The following is a 19,605-nucleotide window of genomic DNA, read 5'->3' on the forward strand; positions in this document are numbered from 1 at the left end:
AGTACCTGTGGTGTAATAAAAAATATATTTGGTCTTTGTCCTGGTTCTTGGCACAGTGTTAAAACTCTTGGAATTTCCTGAGTGAGAGGAGTGTCAAGTACAGGTGGCCCCTGGGACTTGCAACTGGTATCTCAAGTGGGGGCAGTCTTGTGGGACTAACCTGCGGAGTCTGCATTAACTCTAGGTGTTAGTGTCAGAATTGAATTAAATTGTTGGACACATGGTTGGTATCAGAGAATGGGTGGTTGATGTGGAAAAAACTCTATACATTTGTTGTTGGACGTGCCATTGGAAAAAAGATACCACAGTAGTCATATCTCAGTACCCACCGATCATGGAGATGAAGGTACAACTTCCATTTCTCCCATTCAATTCTTGCTAGTTGGATAGAATCGGAGAGTGGTAGTGGGCTCTTTCATCCATTACTACATACAGAGTTGGTCCAAGGCAGCTACGAGAGTGCAGCTTTCGCCAGGCGCAGTGGCTCACGCCTGTAATCCCAGCACTTTGGGAGGCCAAGGTGGGCAGATCATGAGGTGAGGAGTTCAAGACCAGCCTGACCAACATGATGAAACCCCGTCTCTACTAAAAATACTAAAAAATTAGCCGGGCATTGTGGCTCATGCCTATAATCCCACCTATTCAGGAGGCTTGAGGCAGGAGAATCACTTGAACCCGGGAGGTGGAGGTTACAGTGAGCCGAGATCGCGCCACTGTGACAGAGTGAGACTCCGTCTCAAAAAAAAAAAAAAAAAATGCAACTTTCTGATTACTGTCTCCTTTTCTGGGCGATGTTGCTTTGGCTTCTCTGGCTACAGTACAGATGGCAGCCTGTCTTTCCCTGCTGAACCAGGAACTCCCAGGGATAGGTCCTTGTAGAACAAGTGCTCAGTGAGGATTTCACTAGGGAGGTTACCTGAGCTTGTATAGTGTATTTGGGGCCTTGACATCATCCTCATCCTGGTGGGTACTCACTTTGCAGTTGTGGCTATAAAGTACTCACAGAAGTACCAGGCTTTGTGGGTGACAGTTTCATTATCCCCTTTTCAGGCGGTCTGGGCACTGGGAAACATAGCTGGAGATAGCTCTGTTTGCCGGGATTACGTCTTGAACTGCTCCATCCTTAATCCTTTGTTAACGTGAGTAGTTATAATCATCTGTACCTGGGCGTCTGTCGGGTGGCCACGTGGCAGGTCATTTGGGGGCGGCATACTTGATCCCTTAAGATGATAGGTAAGTGCAAAAACTATAAAAATGCATTCTGATTGCCCAAGTAAAAGATAGGTATCTTTGGAGATTGAGAAGGTTGTGGCCGGGCATGGTGGCTTATGCCTATAATCCCAGCACTTTGGTAGGCCAGAGCGGGTGGATCCCTTGAGCCTAGAGTTCAAAACCAGCCTGGGCAACATGGTGAAACCCCAACTCTACAAAAAAATACAAAAGTTAGCCAGGTGTGGTGGCATGCACCTGTAGACCCAGCTACTTGGGAGGCTGAGGCAGGGAGGATCACCTGAGCCCAGCGAGATCAAGGCTACAGTGAGCTGTGATCACACCACTACACTTCAGCCTGGGCAAAAGAGTGGGAAAAAAAAAAAAAAAAAGATTGTGCCACCCACCTGCCAAGAAGGATCTTGTTCCTCACTTCATGGCACTGCAGAACCTCATGTTAGTCATATCCTCATATCCTCCTCATTGTTGAGCCAGGGGAGAGAGGCAGGACTAGCCCACCCGGAAAAATCCAACCTTCTCTGCAAAATGCATTGATTTGCTATGGGGTTATGCATACATTGGACAGCTCTGTTGTAAATTATAGATCAAAGACCCCGTGAAGTGTCATCGTATCCCTCTCTCATCCTTCCCTCCATGTCCTTAGAGTAAACTATGCCTAAACCAAAACAGATGAATGAACTGTTCTTCAGAGACCACAGTCTCATAGCCTACCACTGTCACTTTCTCGGACCCTTCACAGAAATTATTCCATACTGTGTGGCTAAAGCTGTCACAGTAGACCTATAGCTTTTATTTCTTAGACTTTTAGCTTGTATTTCCAGGGAACACCATTCCTTGTCCTGGACTTGTGGCCAGGGTTATGGGCACGATATATCCCACCTTAGAAGCTGTACAGGCTTACTGAAGATCTAGCCCTCTGTTTCGTCTCTATTATCTGTGGTATTAACTAGCCACAGCTGGTCCTGAAATGAATACTCTGTGTAGAGGTTGGCCTCCTGACCTATACCAGCTCTATTAACTTAGGTCTATGAGTAGGAAGAAACAGGCTGCTAGAGTGTGAGGTCTCACTGGATTTGTCTCTGGGTTCATTGGCAACAGCCCTATGCCAAGGCCTCAGTGCTCAGGATCTGGCTTTGCTGTTTCCTTCAGACTCCTTACCAAGTCCACACGACTGACGATGACACGGAATGCAGTCTGGGCCCTGTCAAATCTCTGCCGAGGGAAGAACCCACCCCCAGAGTTTGCAAAGGTGAGAGAGCTACTTATTAGACCCTGAGTGACATCAGGTTCCTTCATATGGGGTTTTTAAGTCTTTGGGATACTCCTTGGAGTCTCAAATCATGGGAAACAGGAAGAAGCAATTGTTGGTGAAGTAGATGATCTTGTGTACCTGGGTAGTAAAGTGAAAAGATAGACCTAAATGTTTAATGTAGTAGCGATCCCTAGGGTCTGGAATTACTTGTGTGTGTGTGTTGGGAGGGGCGGTGGTTGCAATGTTAGGGTTCGTGATAAAGCTGATATAGTCTTGTCCCCCTATGAGTCTTTCTCACTCTGCATCCCACAGGTGTCTCCTTGTTTGCCTGTACTGTCTCGCCTACTCTTCAGCAGCGACTCGGACTTGCTGGCAGATGCTTGCTGGGCCCTTTCTTATCTGTCTGATGGCCCCAATGAGAAGATCCAGGCAGTCATAGACTCTGGAGTCTGCCGGAGATTGGTAGAGCTGCTGATGTGAGTGGTCTTTGAAGGGGTACAGGTTCTGGCTGGGCACGGTGGCTCACACTTACAATCCCAGCACTTTGGGAGGCCAAGGTGGGCAGATCACAAGGTCAGGAGTTCGAGACCAGCCTGACCAACATGATGAAACCCTGTCTCTACTAAAAATACAAAAATTAGCTGGGCGCGGTGGCAGACGCCTGTAATCCCAGCTACTTGGGAGGCTGAGGCAAGAGAATCATTTGAGCCCGGGAGGCAGAAGTTGCAGTGAGCCGAGATCGCGCCATTGCACTCCAGCCTGGGTGACAGAGCAAGACTCCATCTCAAAGGGAAAAAAAGAATCCCAGCACTTTGGGAGGCTGAGGCGGGTGGATCACGAGGTCAGGAGATCGAGACCATCCTGGCTAACATGGTGAAACCCCGTCTCTACTAAAAATACAAAAAATTAGCCGGGCATGGTGGCAGGTGCCTATAGTCCCAGCTACTCAGGAGGCTGAGGCAGGAGAATGGCGTGAACCCGGGAGGTGGAGCTTGCAGTGAGCCAAGATCACGCCACTGCACTCTAGCCTGGGTGACAGAGTGAGACTCTGTCTCAAAAAAGAAAAAAGAAAAAAAAGAAAGAGTACAGGTTCCTTAAGCTTCTCCAGGCTCAGACTAAAGAGAGAGAATCGGCAGGGCCGAAAATGGTGTGGTGGCCTTCTGCTGATCAGATCTCCCTCCTCTGTAGGCACAATGATTACAAAGTGGCTTCTCCTGCCCTGAGAGCCGTGGGTAACATCGTTACTGGGGATGACATCCAGACCCAGGTAAGAAAGAGGAGGGTGCAGGATCTTAGACCAGCTATGGAAGAGCTTGTGGAGAGCTGCCTGTGGACAAAAGCCTTTTCCTGCAAAGGGCTGTGGTCCTGATGGGAGGCACTATGGTCTAAGAAAGTGTGGGCTTGAGTGAAAAGTTCCAGCTCTGTTATTCTCTAAGCAGTCATGGGAAACTTGGTTCCTTCTTTTCTTCCATAAATTGGGAACAAATCATCATCTAATGGGTGAAGGAAAACTAAATGGAATAACTGGACTTACCACCTGGGACATTGTGAGGTAGTTAAGTTTGAGTCATGGTCCCTTTGAGATACTGAAAGCTATGGAACTCCACCCCTACTTCCTAGATCTTTAGGGTCTCATGGTTATCATGGACCTTGGATTCATCTTTTGTAAATAACCCCTCTGGTGAGGGCATAGTAAACAAGATTCCCCTGCTCAAAGGCTAGAGATTTGGGTATTCTTTGGGTTTTGAGTAGCGGGCATAATTCTGTGGGATTCTGGACAGGTTCCTTAACAGGTGAGTAGTCTCACTCAAACCCACACACTCATTTTCTGGGTTACTTTGTATATGTATATGCATGTACTTTAAAATACAACATAAAATTTACCATTTTAACCATTGGCATAAAGTACATTCACATTGTTTTTCTGTTATTGCCACTAGCCAGCTACAGAATTTTTTTATCATCTCTAACTGAAACTCCTTACACATTAAACAGTAACTCCCCATTCTCCCTTCCCCTAGTGCCTAGTAACCACCATTCTATTTTCTGTCTCTGTGAGTTTGAGTGCTCTAAGTACCTCATGTAAGTGGAATCATACAGTGTTTATTCTTTCTTGTCTGGTTTGTTTCACTTAGCCTAGTATCTTTAAAATTCGTCCATGTTGTAGCATGCATCAGAACGCCTTTGAAAGGCTGAATGATATTCCACTGTATGTATATACCGTATTTTATTTATCCATTTATCCATCGATAGACATTTGGGTTGTTTCCACCTTTTGGCTATTGTGAATAATGGTGCTATGAACATTGGTGTACAAATATTTGTTCAAGTCCCTGTTTTCAGTCCTTTTGGGTATATACCCAGAGTGGAATTGCTGGATCATGTTCTAATTTTATGCTTAATTTTTTTGAGGGGCCACTGTACTGTTTTGCACAGCTGCTGTGCCATCTTACATTCCCACCAACAATGCAGCATGTTCCAGTTTCCCCACAGCCTTGCCAACAGTTGTTATTTTCCTTTTTTTTTTTTTTTTTTTTTCCTTGGGTAATACCCACCCTAATGGGTGTGAAGTGATATTTCATTGTGGTTTCGATTTGCATTTTTCTAATGATTAGTAATGTTGAGCATCTTTTCATATGCTTATTTGCCATCTGTGTATTTTTTTTTTTTTGGACACATGTCTATTCAAGTCCTTTGCTCATGTTTTAATTGGGTTGTTGAGTTTTCTGGTTGTTCAATTTTAGGAGTTCTTCATATGTTCTGGATATTAATCTCTTATCAGACACATGTTTTGCAAATATTTTCTCTTGTTCTGTGGTTTTATCTTTTAACTTTGTTGTCTTTAAAAAAAAAAAAACTTTAATTTTTTAAGATTGAGACAGAGTCTCTCTTTGTCACCCAGGCTAGAGTGCAATGATGCCATCTCGGCTCACTGCAACCTCTGCCTCCTGAGCTCAAAGCAATCCTTCCACCTCAGCCTCCCAAGTAGCTGGGACTACAGGCATGCACCATCACGCCTAGCTAATTTTTTGAATTTGTTTTTTTTTTTGGAGAGACAGGGTTTTACCATGTTGCCCAGGCTAGTCTTGAACTGCTGGGCTTAAGCAATCCTCCCACCTTGGCTTCTCAAAGTGCTGGGATTACAGGCATGAAGCCACCTCACCCAGACCAACTTTCTTTTCTTTTTTAATTTTTTTTAGAGGGTCTCACTATGTTGCCCCAGCTGGCCTTGAACTCCTGTGCTGAGGTGATCCTACTGCCTCAGCCTCCTGAGTAGCTGGGACTGCAGGTGCATACCACTGTGCCCAGCTTACTCCAATGTCTTGATGCACAAAAGTTTTTCATTTTGATTAAGTCTAGTTTACACGGGCCAGGTGCAGTGGCTCACGCCTGTAATTCCAGCACTTTGGGAGGCTGAGGTGGGAGGATCACTTGAGCCCAGAAGTTTGAGACCAGCCCTGCAACATGGGAAGACCCTGTCTCTACAAAAAAAAAAATGTTTTTTAATTAGCAGGGTGCGGTGGCACCCTGCTACTCAGGAGTCCCCAGCTACTCAGGAGGCTGAAGTAGAAGGATTGCTTGAGACTGGGAGGTCAAGGCTGCAGTAAGCCGTGATCATGCCACTGCACTCCAGCCTAGGCAACAGAGTGAGACCCTGTTTCAAGAAAAAAAATGAGGCCAGGCACAGTGGCTCACGCCTGTAATCCCAACACTTTGGGAGGCCGGGGCAGGCAGATCACCTGAGGTCAGGAGCTCGAGACCAGCCTGGCCAACATGATGAAACCCCATCTCTACTAAAAATAGAAAAATTATCCGGGCGTGGTGGTGGGCGTCTGTAATCTCAGCTATTCGGGAGGCTGAGGCTGGAGAATCACTTGACCCTAGGTGGCGGAGGTTGCAGTGAGCCGAGATTGTGCCATTGCACTCCAGCCTGGGCGTCAGAGCGAGACTGTGTCTCAAAAAAAAAAAAAAAAAAAAAGAAAGAAAAACATTAAAAAAATTAAAAACAGTTTAATTTTTCTTTTGTTTCCTGTGCGTTTGGTGTTCTAGGTCATTCTTAACTGTTCAGCCCTACCTTGCCTTCTCCACTTGTTGAGCAGTCCCAAGGAATCAATCCGGAAGGAAGCTTGCTGGACTATTTCAAATATTACTGCTGGCAACAGGGCTCAAATACAGGTAAAATAGGCAGGGAGGTCAAGGGGCATGGGAAGTCATAGGAACATGGGAGGTTGTTGGAATATTTGCTTTCAGAAGAAAGAATTTGTTTCCCTTTAAAAATTGGAGTCAATTGGCCGGGCACGGTGGCTCATGCCTGTAGACCCAGCACTTTGGGAGGCCGAGGTGGGCGGATCATGAGGTCAGGAGTTTGAGACCATCTTGACCAACATGGTGAAACCCCATCTGTACTAAAAATACAAAAATTAGACTGGTGTGGTGGTGGGCGCCTGTAATCTTAGCTATTCGGGAGGCTGAGGCAGGAGAATTGCTTGAACCCGGGAGGCAAAGGTTGCAGTGAGCTGAGATCACGCCACTGCACTCCAGCCTGGGCAACAGAGCGAGACTCCATCTCAAAAAAAAAAAGAGAGAGGCCGGGCGCGGTGGCTCACAATCCCAGCACTTTGGGAGGCCGAGGTGGGCGGATCACGAGGTCAGGAGATCAAGACCATCCTGGCTAACGTGGTGAAGCCATGTCTCTACTAAAAATACAAAAAAAAAAAAAAAAAAATTAGCCAGGCGTGGTGGCAGGCGCCTGTAGTCCCAGCTAGTCAGAAGGCTGAGGCAGGAGAATGGCGTGAACCTGGTAGGTGGAGCTTGCAGTGAGCCGAGATCACGCCAGTGCACTCCAGCCTGGGTGACAGAGCAAGACTGTCTCAGAAAAAAAAAAAAAAAGAAAGAAAGAAATTGGAGTCAGTGTGTACTATTGGTCAAAGAAGCTGTGTTCATCTGTATAGCCTGTCACCTATATAGGAAGAACAAAAGAAAACTCCCAGAATGGGGAAGGTGTCTAAGTCTTAGCTGATTTGGGGACTAGATTTATTTATCACGCTGAAATGACTTTCTCCTTCCATCTGCCTCCTCTCCATCCTCTCTCAGGCTGTTATAGATGCAAATATCTTCCCTGTGTTGATCGAAATCCTTCAGAAAGCAGAGTTTCGTACAAGGAAAGAGGCAGCCTGGGCCATCACCAATGCCACATCAGGAGGAACCCCTGAGCAGATCAGGTATTACATTCCTTTCCCATTGTCTTGAATGATATGGATGCTCTCCCTGTTTGCTCATGGTTTACAGGTGACCTGTAAACTGCTCTTGCTCAGACAGGTCTGCTCCCTAGTCTCACTGTAATAGAATTTTACTGGTAAACTGCTACAGTGTCACTAGCATCTGGAATAGATTCCACGTAAGCCACGTGGGAATCTATTCCAGATTCCAGTGACACTGTAACAGTTTACCAGTTTTCCCTTCTGGAGAAGAGAAACATGAGATGGACATCCATCCTTTCTCTACCTTTTCCTATCCAACAGAGAACTGAAATCTATGTAGTTCTCAATTCAAATGAAGGGGAACCGTGCTATGGCTCACTCAAAACAGTTTCTTCAGCCTGGCCAACATAAGAAGACTCTATCTCTACGAAAGATACAAAAATTAGCCGGGCGTGGTGGCATGTGCCTGTAGTCCCAGCTGAGTTGGGAGGATGGCTTGAGCCTGGAAGGTCAAGGCTGCAGTGAGCTGTGATTGTACCACTGCACTCCAGCCTGAGTGACAGAGCCAGAGTCTGTCACACACACAAAAAAACAAGCAAGCTGGTGTAGTGGCTCATGTCTGTTATCGCAGCACCTTGGGAAGCTGAAGCAGGAGGATCCTTTAAACCCAGGAGTTCAAGACTAGCCTGGGCAACATAGGGACTTTGTCTCATGTGTACAAAAATGTAAAAATTAGCAGATTGTAGTGGCATGTGCCTGTGGCCACAGCTACTCATTAGGCTGAAGCAGGAGGATCACCTGAGCCCAGGAGGTCACAGCTGTAATAAGCCGTGATTGTGCCACTACACTCCAGCGTTTGCTACAGAGCAAGGTCCTGTCTCAAACAGAAAAGCAGCTTCTTTGAGAAATTGATTTGGGGTATGAGACTTGAAAGAAGCTAATAGAAAGCTATTTTGTGTATGTGTGCTCTTTTTGAGACCGCAGCCTCTGCCTCCCAGGTTCAAGCAATTCTTCTGCTTTAGCCTCCTGAGTAGCTGGGATTACAGGTGCGTGCCACCACGCCTGGCTAATTTTTTGTATTTGTAGTAGAAACGGGGTTTCACCACGTTAGCAGGCTGGTCTTGAACTCCTGACGTGAGATGATCCTCCCACCTTGGCCTCCCAAAGTGCTGGGATTATAGGCATGAGCCACCTGGCCTGTGTACTCTTTTATTTTAGTTTCCATTATCTGAACATTAGTGGAAAGTGGTGGGAATAGATAAGTGTTTTGCCCGTCACTTGTTGCCTATTAAGGGGAGCATAGTTAGTATATATAAAGCCTTAGGAGAAAAGAGATAGCTGTTGAGTTAAGCTTTGAAAGATAAATATGGGATTGTAAAAGGCCTCTTAGACAGGGAAAAGCATAAGTAAAGGTACAAGAATCAGAAACCTGGAGACCTTTACAAGTGTGACTAGAATGTATTGTCCTTGGGAGGGAATAATGGGAGGCAGAGCTAGAAAGGAACTAGGAGCCAGATTGCAGAGCATGCAGGCTGGGCTGGCTTGTGGTATTATGGTATTGTTGTGCCACAGAGTTTGGAGTCCAGGGAAATAGGGAGCCTGTGAGAAATGTTAAGCAGGGAAGTGATGTGTTCAGAGGGGTCATATTGCAGCCAAGGAGACATTAGAGGCAAGGAGGAGGAGTGTTTGGTAGCATCCACATGTGACATGAACTAGACCAATATCAATAGGAAGGTAGAGAGATAGAGAAAGGATAAGCGGTTATCAAGGCTCAGTAAGAGTAGAGGCTCACACCTGTAATCCCAGCACTTTGGGAGGCCAAGGTGGGAGGATCACTTGAGACCAGGAATTTGAGGCCAGCCTGGGCAACATGCAGCTTTGTCTCTACAAAAAATTTTTAAAAAATTAGCTGAGAATGGTGGCACACACCTGTAGTCCCAGCTGTTTGGGAGGCTGAGGCAGGAGGATCACTTGAGCCCAGGAGTTTGAGGCTGCAGTGAGCTGGGATTGCACCACTGCACCCCAGCCTGGGTGACAGAGCAAGACCTGTCTCAAAAAAAAAAAAAAAAAAAAGAGAGACTTAGTTGGGGAACACTCATTCTCTGGCATGGAATGGGGTGTTGCACAATTCTTTTTTTTTTTTTTTTTTTTTTTTTTTTTTTTTTTTTGAGACAGAGTCTCGCTCTGTCACCCAGGCTGGAGTGCAGTGGCGCAATCTCGGCTCACTGCAAGCTCTGCCTCCCAGGTTCACACCGTTCTCCTGCCTCAGCCTTCCGAGTAGCTGGGACTACAAGGTGCCTGCCACCACGCCCGGCTAATTTTTTTTTTGTATTTTTTTAGTAGAGACGGGGTTTCACCGTGTTAGCCAGGATGGTCTCGATCTCCTGACATTGTGATCTGCCCACTTCAGCCTCCCAAAGTGCTGGGATTACAGGTGTGAGCCACTGTGCCTGGCCTCACAATTCTTAAAAATAAGAAAATAAATTAGTAAGAATGGGTTGCTGAGAGTACAGGGCACCTGCCCAGTACTTCATGTGTCCTGTACTAGTTTAGAACTTGCCCGGTCTCTGGCCCCTAGGTACCTGGTCTCACTGGGCTGCATCAAACCCCTATGTGACTTGCTGACTGTAATGGATTCGAAGATTGTGCAAGTGGCCCTCAATGGACTGGAGAACATCCTGCGGCTTGGAGAGCAAGAGGGCAAGCGCAGTGGCTCAGGGGTCAATCCTTATTGTGGCCTCATAGAGGAAGCCTATGGTATGTGCCCGCTCTTCAATCTAGGTCAGAACCTGAGACTGTAGGCCTCCAACGTGGTATACATATGTTGGTGGTGGCGGAGTGTGGGTTGGGGAGCATCCGTAGCCTCCATGAGACTGACGTCTGTGTCTCCAGAACAGTTAAGAGCTCTTGCCCTAGCCAAGTTTCACCATCCACAGGGTTTCAGACGTTACCATGAGTATAACGGGGATGTACTGAGTAGCTGGGGTACAGCTAGGATTTGGATTTGGCTCATCTTTTGAGTTGAGAGTTGTCTCTCACCAGTTTCTTCTCCTTCTAAGGAGCGATAGGTCAATTCTCTTTCTGATAGGCTGTACCTATAAGAGTGCTGGATTGACTCATCACTCATCCCTGAGAGGCTGATGATTTGCCCAGGTCATGCTTCTAGTTTAAAGCAGAATCAGGACTTAGAGCCTCTGTAACTGACATTTTGGTCTCTTTCCTTTGGGATTCTGTAGTTTTGAGAAGAAATCTTAACTCTCCTCTTTCAGGTACAAGAGTGATCTGATCATATGACTTGTGTTTGTAAGCACTAACATACCTCAGGGAAGGAAAAATAGGTAAATGTTTCACCTGCCCATAGAAAAGCACTCACACTTCCCTTTCCTTCCTTCTTACTACTGTAGGCTTGGATAAAATTGAGTTTCTCCAGAGCCACGAGAACCAGGAGATCTACCAGAAGGCCTTTGACCTCATTGAGCACTACTTTGGTGTAGAAGACGATGATAGCAGCCTGGCTCCCCAAGTGGATGAAACGCAACAGCAGTTCATCTTCCAGCAGCCTGAGGCCCCCATGGAGGGCTTCCAGCTATAATATCTGCCTCCGGGGAGGGGAGGGGATGGGAAGCACCACCAGCCAGCGGAAGAGCAGCCCTCTCTGGTGGGCGGGAAACCAGTGTCCCCACCATCAGCCACCACACACCTCTGCTGCCCTGGAGACTGTGCTCTTGACCTGCTCCGCCCCCTTCCCTGGAGGGAGCACCCTCTGGACAGACAGAACCATCTGAGGCTCACCTTTGGGTTTTGTGACAAGAAGGGGACGTGTTGGGTTTTTCTTCCTTACACTATATTTTGGCTGCACACATGTCTTTAACCCAGGAGCCCAGGGGTAGACAAAGGACTAAGGTAATCAATTTGCACCTTTTTTTATTTTTATTTTTTTTTCTTTTTTTCTTCAGTGGTGACTTCCTTCCCTTGATCTTTTTTCATTCTCCCCGGCCCTCTGCCCTGATCTGTGTAACTGTTATCTTGGGTACTTGAGCAGACGGCATATTCCAGAGGTGGGAGGTGGGAGGGGAAGGGAGAAATCCAAAACAAAGTGTTCTTGCTCTGACAGAATATTAATCTTGTACGCTTGGATTGAGTTATTTAATTTTTTTTTCTTTTGCACATTTTTCTTGTATTAAGATTGCTCTTCCCAAGAGCCACAAGTTCCTGGTTTTAGTAAACCCAGCTGCCTGCATTGCCTGAGACTAGAGGCTGGGGAGGTTACCATGAAACAAAGGTCCCTCCCTCCCTCTGACTCTGCCCAGACCTCTCTAGTTTGGGAGTTCCTCCTCACTCTCCTGGAGTGTCAAGTATACCAGTGGGAGTGCAGGGGAGGAGCACAGGCCTTCAGATGGGGCTTCCGACGTGTAGCTACTGATCCCATATTTCCTACTCACCTTCCAAATGGTGCGACCCAACTTCATTTGTTTACTTGAAAATTCCCCCTCGAGGTTGAGAGAACCTCTGAGGTGGCTGTATTTTCTCCTAAGCTTGAGACAGGGGGCTGTGGTCCTTCCTTTCTCCTGAGGAGAAAGTCCTTGCTCTGGTGACCTGTAAGTTGCAGAGGAGGGTGGAGTGAGAGTGTCATGTATTGGGATAGTCAGGGATCCCTGCCTTTGGCCTTTCTTCTTCTTCCTCTTCCATAGTTGGATCATGTATATTTTACTTCTAAAGGAGAGAATGTCAAAAGTTCTGTATTTTTTTATATTCTATATATTAGGTAGGTCAATCTTAATTGGTCTCAAGAGGAAGAACTGTCTGTCATTTCTGTAAGTAGGATACTGTGAGGAAGACCAAAAAGAGATGTGGATGCTTCCTCACTCAGGAGGCCTAAGCTTGGTCCTTTTCCTCTCTGCTTGGATTCTGGACCACCACCTGGGACCAACCTTCAGCTCTGGAACCTTCATAAAGCAGGTCAGCCTGGCCTGATTGTCCCAGGACCTGAAGGGAGCAAGGATGGCCTCAGGGCCTGGTGAAGTCTGCTGCTCTGTCCTTACTGTGGAACATCCTGCTTGTTATCAGGAAACTCAGAAGCAGTTTGCCTTGTCAAATTCAATCTCAATGGCCATTGTCCACATAACTGATCACCCATGGCTGCCTCTTCTATTATGTATTATCACTGAAACTTAGTAGCCTGTTTTTGTTTTTTTTTTTTAGAGCTATTGCTTATCTTCCCTGTTTGGCATCCTTGTACCTGGTTTGGGTTTTCCCTCCCTTGTACAGTTATAATCCAGATGCCTCTTCTTTCTGTTTGAATTACGGTAGTGCATTGCCTCAGTGGCTTGCCTGTGCCTCTGGGATTACATACGATAGTAAGCCCACCTGTTTGGATGGGAGTAGAGGAAGTTGGTGTAGACCAGCTGTGGAGCTGAAGGCACAGTCTGCCCCACCCCCAACTCCCCCCTGTGGTTAGTCAGAGGCATCCTGCTCCAAGCTCTGCTTTTCCTTCCTCTGAAACAATGCCATGCCTGCTTCTATTGCTACACATCTCCTTCTGGCTCAGGTGAAATCCATGCCCTTCTGCTTATAGACCTAAAGTTCAGGCACTTACTGTTGGCCATTGGTCTTGAATTTGCCCTCTCCTAGTGCTGCGGTCCCACTTCAAAGCCATTTTCTGAGGAGGATGGTTTAGGGCTGGCAGTTGTCCTTGAAAAATCACACCCATGTTGTACCACCTTGGTGAGTCAGATGCCACTCATCAGCTTGGGAATGATGGCTGCCAACTCCCAATCTCCCAGGAAGGCAGGGGGCAGAATCTTTTTTTCACTTGGCCTGCTACCTCCATTACAAAACCATTCTCTTACAGTTAAAAAAAAGAAAAAGCCCTCCCCCACCCAACCCCCGCCCATTGTTGTCATCCAAAGGACAATTTAGTAGGATCTACTTTGTACATCCGAAGTAAGAGTTAAGTCCCTGATATAGGGACCAGTTTCTTAGTGTAAGACACACATCCTGCTTGTCCAGCTGTTCCTCCAAAATCTACTTTGGCTTCAGCTCCGGGTCCTGTACCAGATGGAAAATGTTTTTGGTCATCTGGCTGCTGCTTAAAGCCAGTTTTCCCTAAGAACTCCAAAGGCTAAAGTCTACTAGGGGCAGAGTGTGAGGATAGATTTCTAATCAGAGAAAAGTGGCCTCCAGGAGCTTTCATTTATGTCTTCTCCAGACCGGGTTTTCCTGTTACCTTCCTTTAATCCCCTTTCAACCAACAGGTGAAGTTCTTCCAGCCCACAGAGGCAGTAATATCATCTTTTCTATCTCCTCGTCTCCTTTGGCCATGTAATGAAGCAAAATATTATTTATTTACCCCAGGCCTGAGAGCCACTGTTTGTGGACAGTCTTCATCTGGATTCCATACCCTGGCCTGAGCGAGGTCAGGCTCTCTGGTTATTGCCAGGATGGAGACCCCTGCCCCAGTCTGCTGTAGGGAATACCCTGATTAGTTGAGGCATGCTTTTGGAATCCTGGCATGTTGGCATATGGCTGGTCTATCCTTTTTAAGATCTCTGGTTGGGGGTATCTAGATATGGATTAGGAGGGACAAGGAGCCTTTTTCTTGGCTAATGTGTTCAAATACTTTTTTGAACAGTGCTAGCCCCTCCAGGCATCCTACCCCCAAATCATCATCTTTAGTACTAACAGGGTCTCTGGTCTTAGAAGCCTTCAGATCCCAGCTTACCCCAGTGACTGCCTGGCCTTGATGTTGGCTGCAACCTTCTGATTGAACCACATGGATTCCACCCACAGCTGGCCAGGCTTGTTACATGGGTCAGGGAATACAAATGGCCCCCTCCCAGGGAGCAGGTGTTGGCCTCAGTTTTCAGGGACCCTTGGTGTTCCTCCTTACCTAGAGCCCATTAATCTACCCCATCAACTCTCTGCCATGAAAGCCATCTTCCAGGAGCCCTGTTTTTTGGAGCTGAACTACACAGATTATAGCTGCTATTGTACTTAAATAAGGGAGAGGAAAAAAGGTTCTCAGGCACAGACTTTCTATTTTTCTCAAGCCAAACCTGTTTAACATGTCTAGCAGAATGAAGTGTATTTCCATTTTTTCATGTCTACCTGCCTTCCCCCACACCCTAAAGTTGTACTTGTTTCTAGCAAACTAGAAGGAAAGGATAGGAAAGCCTGGCACTACTAACCTCACCTCTCATACACCTCTTTGAAGGCCCCAGCTCTTTTGTTCAGGCCTCTCTTCTCCCCTAGACTCACTCAGCTTGGTATCCATCATCTTGAGCATTCTTCAGTAGATTCATCTAGGGTTCAGATTCCAGACTCTCAGCTGAAGACAGGGAGCCAATTTCCCCCAGGTCCCTGCAGGTAATCCAGAGACCCAGTAGGGAGAACAGGCTGGCTGGGGCATTAGGAATGTATGTACCTCTCTGCCTCCCTCGCAGCCTGGGGAAGGGTGCAGGGCTCAGTGCACTAAACCATGGTAAACATCTTCGATAGAACTACCCTAGAATTTAGTGAGTGTAAGACTGAGATACTGCTCAGAATAAATTTCTTCCATAGCCATTTAGGATTGCATGTTCTAGACCAACCTTGTCCAGTATGTTTTCTGTTTGAGCTTTTTCATTCTTTTGTTAAGCCAACAGGTTGAGAATTTGGCCCTGCTGGGATCCATGTAGTGGGCACTAGCAGCTCTTTGGCCAAGGCCTTCATAAATGATTCAGTCTCTCATTATCTGTCCTCTAGCCCCACACCCTGATTTAGACCGTGGCAAAGGAAGAACTTGAGGTCAAGACCAACCAAATCTGTGAATTAAAGCTGTTATTTTTTTCTTTGCAAGGGCGCTTTGCTTCAGGTCTGGGCCATGTGCAGAACCTAAGCTGGCTGTGAGAGTTAGAAGAGGCAGCATTACATGTTAGGCCCAGAACACCATGGGAAAAGGTTTATGTAGCATATCTTAGTGGCCTGCCTAGCTGCCACTAGGCCAGCCTGACTTCTCATGTCCACATTAGCTCATACCTGAACCCTGTTGCTGAATGCCAGCCCTGTTCTCCTGTAACTATTATATATGCCATGGCCTGGGGGGCATTGAAGGAAGTAAGCTCTCAGAGATCCTAACACTGGCTGGGAGCCTCTGACTCAGAGCATGTCTTTAAAGAGTCCACATCTGGGCGCGGTGGCACATGCCTGTAATCCCAGCACTTTGGGAGGCCGAGGCGGGCGGATCACGAGGTCAGGAGTTTGAGACCAGCCTGGCAACATAGTGAAACTCCATCTCTAATAAAAATACAAAAAATTAGCTGGGCGTGGTGGCAGGCGCCTGTAATCCCAGCTACTTGGGAGGCTGAGACAGGAGAATCACTTGAACCCAGGAGGCGGAGGTTGCAGTGAGCCAGGATCATGCCACTGCACTCCAGCTCGGGTGACAGTGCAAGACTCCATCTCAAAAAAAAAAAAAAAATCCACATCTTCAGCTGGGCACGGTGGCTCACGCCTGTAATCCTAGCACTTTGGGAGGCCGAGGCGGGCAGATCACTTGAGGTTAGGAGTTCAAACCAGCCTGACCAACATAGTAAAACCCCGTCCCTACAAAAATAAAAAAATAAAAAAAATAAGCCAGGTGTGGTGGTGGGCACCTGTGATCTCAGCTACGTGGGAGGCTGAAGCAAGAGAATCTCTTGAACCCAGGAGGCAGAGGTTGCAGTGAGCCAAGATTGTGCCAGCCTGGGCGACAGGGCGAGACTCTGTCTCAAAAAAAAAAAAAAAAAAAAAGTCCACATCTTCATGAACCCTCAGACTCTGGAGTTGAGTGTTGGCTTTTTTAGCCAGCTTTTGTGGGAATTGCCTTTGACCTATTAAAGAAGGAAAGTGGGTAATGGAGTCCCAGCCACTCGAGAGACTGGATATCCCCCAAGAATGGCTTGGGTTACCAGCTACGGACCCTTGGAAGATGAATCTAATCCTTCTCACTGGTTTTTCTTTGCAAATTCATTTGCTTTTATTTTTCTAATAACAATAAACTCTATTTTCCAGGTTCTCAGGGCCCCTGGGTAGACAGACACAGCTTAATTTCAGAGCAGACGTAGGCCATGAAACCATGGCATTGAGTGTGCTGAGTCCAGACAAATGTTATTTATATACACATCCAAATTTGAAGAGAAAATGTATTTCTTTAGGTTTCAAACACTGTAATAGATATAAAGCAAAAATAAAAACCTGTTGCAAAGTTCTAAATTGTCTTCTTTGGCTTGGAGTGACCCTAGACTGGATTTGGGGGAAGAGAATGAGGAGGTGTTTAAACTTGTAGCTTAACAGTGGAAATAAGAGTTGTACCAACCTGCACCTGCTGTGAAGTTTTTTTCATCAACTTCATTGAAATATAATTGACATACAATAAACTGTACATATTTAAAGTATATACACTTTGATAAATTGAAACACATATGCACCCATAAAACAACCATAAGATAGTGAATATATCTATGACCTTCATAAGCCGTAAGCTTCCCACTTGAGAATCCCTCCTTTCTGCCCCACCTCCAGCAACCACTGATCTGTGGCTATCACTGTAGTTTAGTTTGCATTTTCTAGAGTTTCTCTAAATGATTTTGACTTAGTTTCATCAGCACCACTCTACAGCCCTTTGAACCTGTTTTTTTTGAAATGGAGTTTTTTATTCTTGGCATCCAGGCTGGAGTACAACGGCATGATCTCGGTTCACTGCGACCTCCGCCTCCCGGGTTCAAGCGATTCTCCTGCCTCAGCCTCCCAAGTAGCCGGGATTACAGGTGCCCGCCACCACGCCCAGCTAATTTTTGTATTTTTAGTAGAGACGGGGTTTCATGTTGGGCAGGCTGGTCTTGAACTCCTGACCTCAGGTGATCCGCCTGCCTCCGCCTCCCAAAGTGCCGGGATTACAGGCATGAGCCATCGAGCCCAGCCTGAACCTCTTAAGATCAAATAGTTCACAGACTCCTCCCTTCAGTTTAGATCAATTCCTAAAGCAGAGATTACAGACAAGCAGCCAGAAAGTTGATTGAACCCACAGGAAGGTTTTGCTTGGCAGAGTGTGTTTAAGTTTGAATTAGTTGCCAACATTTTTTTAAAAAATCAAGAAATGTCTGTCTTGAAAAAGACTGTCCTGAAGTCTCCATTTTTAAAAAGAGGCCAAGCACTGTGGTTCATGCCTGTAATCCCAACCCTTTGGGAGGCCAAGGCAGGAGGATCACTTGAGGCCAGGAGTTCAAGACCAGCCTGGGCAGCAAAGTGAGATCTGTCTCTGCAAAAAAATTTAAAAGTTAGCTGGCTGTGGTGGCACATACCTGTAATCCTAGCTACTTGGGAGGCTGGGGCAAGAGGATCACTTGAGTCCAGGTGGTCAAGTCTGCAGTGAGCTATCATGATCACTGCACTCCAGCCTCAGCAGCTGAGTAAAAACCTGTCTAAAAAACAGAAAAATACTATCTGGCCCTACCTGGCCTGAGTTTCTGCTTGGTAACAATGTGCAAGAGCTGCTGTATTTTACTGCAGTCACCACCTCTCTCTCAATCTGGCAGGTGCTAATATTGTTGCTATATATTGTTTATAGCAAAGGAGAAAGTAACTTGTTAACCCATGTTTCTGTCAATTCTTGCCTGTTCTCATTACCCAGCCAGCCCCTCTAGGCTACTGTTGACCCTTCTGCTAAATCCTCTACCCCTCACCCCCTGCATACATTTTTATGTTCTTTATCTCACCTAGAACACCCTCGTTATATGGAAATCTATCAAGGCCTGATTTATATGGTGCCTTCTCAAGAGATTTCCAGAATGCTTTTCTAGAAATAATCAGAGCCTTGGTTTCAGGACACCTAGATTCCAAACCTTTCTGAGCCTCAGTTCCATCATTATACAACAAGTTGAATATCTCTTATCCAACATGCTTGGGACCAGAAGTGTTTCGAATTTGGGATTTTCTCAAATTTTACCGGTTGAGCTTCCCTAATCTGAAAATCTGAAATCCAACATGCACTGCTCTGAAGTCTTTCACTGAGCCTTTGGGGGAAATATTTAACATCCTAACAGCCCTAAACCAATGTTCAATTAGCACAACAGTTTACAATCTTCTCTACCCACAGCCTGATGCGAGGCTCTGGGACTAGAATATTTAGCCAACAGTTCTTGCAAAATTCACTGACTTATAAGCAAATAGTAATTTCAACACCTCACTGCTAATGCTGTAACAGAACTCTGCAGACCTAGGGAGCAAGTACGGATTGCAGAGCACTGGGAAGGCTCTAAAGTGACCTTTGAGCTGGGCCTCAAAAAATTTTGGGTTTGGCAAAAGCCAAATCTCTTAGGCTTCAAATTCCAGGCACAAGGACTGTTGGGTTTGATTTCATTATCCAGAAGCAATGGGGATACAGAATTGTGATCTCACGTGTAGGGAATTGTGGGGGTTTTTTCTACTTTAAAACCCCAGTGAGACTTTGTAGAGTGTGGGATAGAGAAAAGGCTCATGAATATGCCTGAAGCCTAACTCAGCACCTTTCTGAGGAACTGACTGCCAAAATGGTAATGGAGAGGGGAAAATATGACCTACTTTCACAAGTTACCTTGACTGCCTCAGGGAAACCTGCTGTGGTAGTGTTTCTTCTGGGTGACAGGGTGAAAGACCAGGTAATTACCAGGGTGCTGGTGTCAGACTTACCAGTTTTGAATCCCTGTTTTAACCACTCACTATCGATGTGACCTTGGACAAGTTACCTAGCCTTTCTCTTACTGTCCTTTTCCGTAAAATGGGGATAACAGATAGTAGTTATTTCTGTGAGTGGTTATGAGGACCAAGCTATTAGATACCGGGAAAGCACACAGTAAGCGTTCAAGGAACTGCAATTGTTACTAAAAGCCTCCTTTGGAAGAAGGACATTGAGGCCCAGAGAGAGAA

At 46.2% G+C, this 19,605-nt stretch overlaps 1 protein-coding gene across 1 annotated transcript in view; it reads left to right on the plus strand.

The window, feature by feature from the left end:
* Positions 1-16,909, plus strand: part of KPNA6 (karyopherin subunit alpha 6) — a 71,205-nt gene extending 54,296 nt beyond the window's left edge. Inside the window, exons 7-14 of the mRNA XM_030823307.1 lie at positions 1,051-1,139; positions 2,380-2,479; positions 2,795-2,958; positions 3,671-3,749; positions 6,533-6,658; positions 7,577-7,704; positions 10,262-10,440; positions 11,088-16,909. Coding sequence (XP_030679167.1) covers positions 1,051-1,139; positions 2,380-2,479; positions 2,795-2,958; positions 3,671-3,749; positions 6,533-6,658; positions 7,577-7,704; positions 10,262-10,440; positions 11,088-11,275 — 1,053 coding nt within the window. The 3' untranslated portion in view covers positions 11,276-16,909. The remainder of the gene's footprint in view (positions 1-1,050; positions 1,140-2,379; positions 2,480-2,794; positions 2,959-3,670; positions 3,750-6,532; positions 6,659-7,576; positions 7,705-10,261; positions 10,441-11,087) is intronic.
* Positions 16,910-19,605: the final 2,696 nt, after the last annotated feature.

The sequence above is a fragment of the Nomascus leucogenys genome, chromosome 12 (genome assembly GCF_006542625.1).
Source record: "Nomascus leucogenys isolate Asia chromosome 12, Asia_NLE_v1, whole genome shotgun sequence".
NCBI classification, from domain to species: Eukaryota; Metazoa; Chordata; class Mammalia; order Primates; family Hylobatidae; genus Nomascus; species Nomascus leucogenys.